Here is a 4,665-nt window from a genome sequence, read left to right as displayed (position 1 = left end):
CACACACACGATCCCCCCCACACACACACTCTCTCTCTCTCTCTCTCTCTCTCTCTCTCTATATATATATATATATATATATATATATGGAACAAAACCAAAAAAAATAAGTTAGAGCAATGAGATTTTACAAAATTGTAGGATACAGAATCAAAATCAACACACAGGTATCAATTAAACTTCTAAATACTAATAGTGAGCAATTTTAAAGCAAGATAAGAAAAAATCCACATCAACATCTTAGGGATAAGCTCAACAAAGGTCTCATGAAATCAACAAAACCATGATGAAAAAAAAAGGAAACATGAATACACAGAACAATATGTCTCACAAGTGAGTTGAAAGACAGTTATTTTAAGATGATCCAAGAGTCAATGCCATCCTTTTTAAGAACCCAGTGACTTTTCGTTTTTGAAAAAAAAAAAAAAAGAAAAAAGAAAAACTCCACCAAAATATTCAAATGAGATCTCAGAGACCTGAACAGCCAAACATTCCTGGAAAAGAAGATTAAATTTAGAGGATTCACAATTCCTGATTTCAAATATTACTTCATTGCATTTTATGTAGCATGGAGGGTATGAATGGACAACGACATATATGTGGAGGTCAGAGGACAACTTTGTGGTGGTTATTCTCTTCCCCATGTGGGTCTTAAAGATTGGGCTTAGGTGATCAGGCTTGGCAGCACCTCTACCTGCTGAATAATCTTGCTGGTCTCAAGTACTACTTCAAATCATGGTTATCAACTCCTTGAGATTATAACATAAATACAGCAATATGAACCAATGGCAAACACCTTTACCCACTGAGCCATCTTGCTAGACAGGACATACATGGGTTCCCCATTGTATATATTTTCTTCTTGACTCTTTGTCCTCCTAGTTAGCTCATGTAATCTCTCTATAAACAGTTTGCTTTGACTACTGATTTGGTTCCTGTCACATAATCTTTTGCTAAAACTTCATAAATGAATAAATTATACTAATGAATCAATGTGTCAATAAGCGATCAGAAAGCAGTGAACTTTGACTGTTTTGTTAAATTTATACAATATGTTAAGAGATGTTGAATTGCGGGCAACACAAAAACATTCTATAAATAGACATGAGAGACATCCTCCAAGATTTTAGAAATAGGAAGAACTTGCACCACAGGTCTGACCCTTATATGTGGCTCTAATTGTCCACATTTTAGCAGTGGCTTTTTGCCTCACCACTCCCTGATGTCCGTCATCAAGTAGAGTCACTACAGAAAGTTAAATGGCTCTTCTTCAAGTATCTAAAAGGGTGGATCACATTGTGATCCACCTCTTCCATTCCTGACCATACAGACAACAGAAATGAAGTCAGCATTCAAAACCCTTGTTATCAGTGAACGTTTACGACTGTACACTTACAGTTGCCTGTATGGATTCAGTCTAGGTGTTCAACAGAAGGATGGGTAAAGAATTTATGAATATATATTGCATATGATATATAGCTGTGTATAACACAAAATGGAATATTATTCAGTCATAAAGAAAAATGAAATAAGTGAAAACCTGTCTTCTGCAGGAAAATGGATGAACCTGAGGATATTAGGTTAAGTGAAATAAGCCAGGCACAGAGAAATCAATTTAACATGTTCTCTCATACATGTAGAAACCTGAAGCATACTCATGTTTGGAAAAGGTTCTTAGGAAAAGATAAGGGTAGCAGTGTAGGAAAGTGACTGGATACAATCAGTGCATACTCTATTCATGTGTGAAAATATCATACCAAATCCCACTAATGTATGGAACTAATGTGTGATAATAAGGATTGATAAAATGATTGCTGCTGTAGTTATTTGAGGTTGTCATTATTGACACAGGTTGTTATATAGTGAAGGAATAACAAAAGATGAGTGTACATGAGAAGAGGACCCTGTGGAAGAGCAGAGGCAGGACATTAGAAATTTTCAACAAAAAGCCCGAGGAGGAGTTAAGCATGAAGATAACAAACAGTGTGTTGAAAATCATGAAAAGAACGATGTAAAAGAAATAAATTAAAAATATGGCTTTGTCATCTTACCTTCTTCAGGTCTTCATAACTCATGAACAGAATATTGAAGTCATGTCTGTGCTCATACCAGCCTCTGATGTGATCAAACCAACGGCTTCCTACCACTGAGAGGAGAGTTAATGAGTAAGAAGGCCAAGGTGTCACACATGGTGAGCAGAAAACTCTGTTCTTTCCTCTCTGGTTTGGAATTTTCAGAAAAAACAACACATGGAACACCTATATTGCTATTTAAAATATTTAGTGCTTTGGGGAACATAACAGTCATAGAAACCTGCCTGTCTAAAGCTATGGTACACTGGGCTGGTGAGATGGTTCAGCGGTTAGGAAAACTGAAAGTTATTGCAGAAGACCCAGGTTCGAGTCCCAGCACCCACATGGCAGCTAACAACTGTCCCTGACTCCAGTTCTGGGGGATCCAGCAGCCTCTTTTGTCCACCATGGGCATTGCACGACATGGCACACTTACTGACATGCAAGCATAACGCTCATACACATAAAATAAAAATTATCAAAAAAATTTTTTTTAAGTTATGGTGCATGTAGGAAGGCAGCAATACAGAAATAAGAAGCTCAAGAATCTATGTCTGAAGATGACTTCAAGCCACGTGGCTTCATTTTCCTTTTTTTCCACTAAAAACATATCTGCATTTCTCCTTTTGTTCTCTAAGACGTCTGGGAGGCAACATTTGCTGTCTACAATAACACAGAATCTGAAGGTAATCTTACAAACGAGTGAGATCTTCATTCCACACTCTGCAAGTCTCTTGCATTAATCAAGCTCTTCGGGAGTGAAATGAACAATTCTGCAGCTGCCCTGCAAGGCCTCCCATGGGCCCATGCAGAACGCACACTTGCCCTTAACATTAGCTAAGCTGGAATGCATGATTGTGCCTATGCCACTAGCTGGAAAGAACTGATGGAATATCTGTAAGCCAACATATTCTTAACTGATATGCTTCTGCACACTTGGTCCTCAAGTGGTCCTGGCAATATAAAAAGAGTCACTGGATGGCAGGTGGAGTTGATGTATAATTGTCACTATTGATATGCAGTGCACTGTCATACTCCATCTCTTTAAATTATGCTCAGTATGGGGCTGGAGACATGGCTCAGCAGTTAAGAGCACTGGCTGTTTTTGCAGAGGTTCCAGCACCCACATGGAGGCTAGTCACCATCCATAGCTCCAGTTCCAGAGGCTCTGACTCCCTCTTCTGATCTCTGCAGGCAGTGTACAACACAGGTAAAGCCCTTACATATGCAGACAATACACTCATACATAAAAATAAAAATAATTAGGGCTGGAGAGATGGCTCAGTGGTTAAGAACACTAGTTGTTCTTGCAGAAGACCCGGGTTCAAATCCCAGCACCCACATGGCAGCTGACAACTGTCCTAACTCCAGTTCCAGGGGACTGGACAGCCCCTTCTGTCCTCCACGGGCATTACATGACATTAGTGCACTTACCTATAAAATACTTAAAATTTTTGTTCTGTAAGTTTGAATATTTGGCTAAATGACAACTGGTTTAGTACAGATGTGTCTGGGACAAAGAGCTCAGTTACCTTCTCCATCTAGAAACCTTTCCATAAAATTTCCTATGGAATCTGTTGCTTGAAGTACAACCATCAAATTTGAAAAGTGGAAATAGGAGGTCAGAACATCTTTAGGGTTTCTGTAGATGTAAAGAATCTGCAGACAGACAAGAATTATGAAATCATTTGTTTCAACAAATCTTGGCTATTCTTACAAGTTCTTGTAAACAATTTCATAATATTTCATCAGAACAGTTTTCTGAAGGTGATATTATTTGGAATATTCATAAATATTACAAATTAATTTGTCCTGAGGATCAATTTATCCACCATGAGTATTATGTGATATACGATGCATTAATAAGGCAGCACAGGCGATATGTGGGAAAAGGAAGAACTAATTGTCGTACCGATCAACTAGTAATCCATATATAATTTTCAAAGAAAATGGGCTTTTCTTTCATACTATTCAGAAAAATCATTTACAGATGGATTAAAGGTAAGTAGTACAAAGATTCACACGTAAAAAGAGTAAACAGGGGTGGCCACCCACGCCTATAATCCCAGCACCTGGGAGGCTGGGCAGGAGGATAAAGAACTCAAGACCAATCTTGTTTGTAGAGTAAGACTCCAAAAAAAGAAAGCAAGGCAAACAAACCAGACAAACAACAACAGAAGCAACAACAAACCCAGAAGAACATATTCCTCGTCTTAAAGCAGGAAAAGATTTCTTAAGAATTTAGTTAAAAGAAAACTCTTATGCCGGGTGCGGTGGCGCACCCTTTTAATCCCAGCAAGTGGGAGGCAGAGGCAGGCAGATCTCTGTGAGTTCAAGGCCAGCCTGGTCTACATAGTGAGTTCCAAGCCAGCTGGGGCTACAAGGAGACCTGTCCCAAGAAAAAAAAAAAAAAAGGAAAAGACAAATCATTTGATTTGTTGGCATTAAAATTAAGAAATCTGTTAATCAAAATGGACCATAAAATACAAAAAAGTCATAAAACAGGAGAAAAACATGTATGAGTTAAAGTAAGTTAACACAGAGACGTGATATAAGACAAACTGACAAGAAAAATGTGTAGAACACATTAAGA

The 4,665-nt window shown here is 38.1% G+C and overlaps 1 protein-coding gene across 1 annotated transcript in view; it reads right to left on the bottom strand.

Moving 5' to 3' along the window:
- The window catches only part of LOC103749329 (amine sulfotransferase), a 28,039-nt gene that overhangs the window by 4,081 nt on the left and 19,293 nt on the right, over nucleotides 1-4,665 (bottom strand). Inside the window, exons 4-5 of the mRNA XM_029555586.1 lie at nucleotides 3,605-3,779; nucleotides 2,052-2,146 (exon numbers count right to left, since the gene is read on the bottom strand). Of these exons, the coding sequence (XP_029411446.1) occupies nucleotides 2,052-2,146; nucleotides 3,605-3,779 (270 nt within the window). The remainder of the gene's footprint in view (nucleotides 1-2,051; nucleotides 2,147-3,604; nucleotides 3,780-4,665) is intronic.

This window comes from Nannospalax galili, unplaced genomic scaffold (assembly GCF_000622305.1).
Source record: "Nannospalax galili isolate Female #2095 unplaced genomic scaffold, S.galili_v1.0 scaffold546, whole genome shotgun sequence".
NCBI lineage: Eukaryota > Metazoa > Chordata > Mammalia > Rodentia > Spalacidae > Nannospalax > Nannospalax galili.
This window is presented reverse-complemented; position numbering and strand designations above follow the sequence as displayed.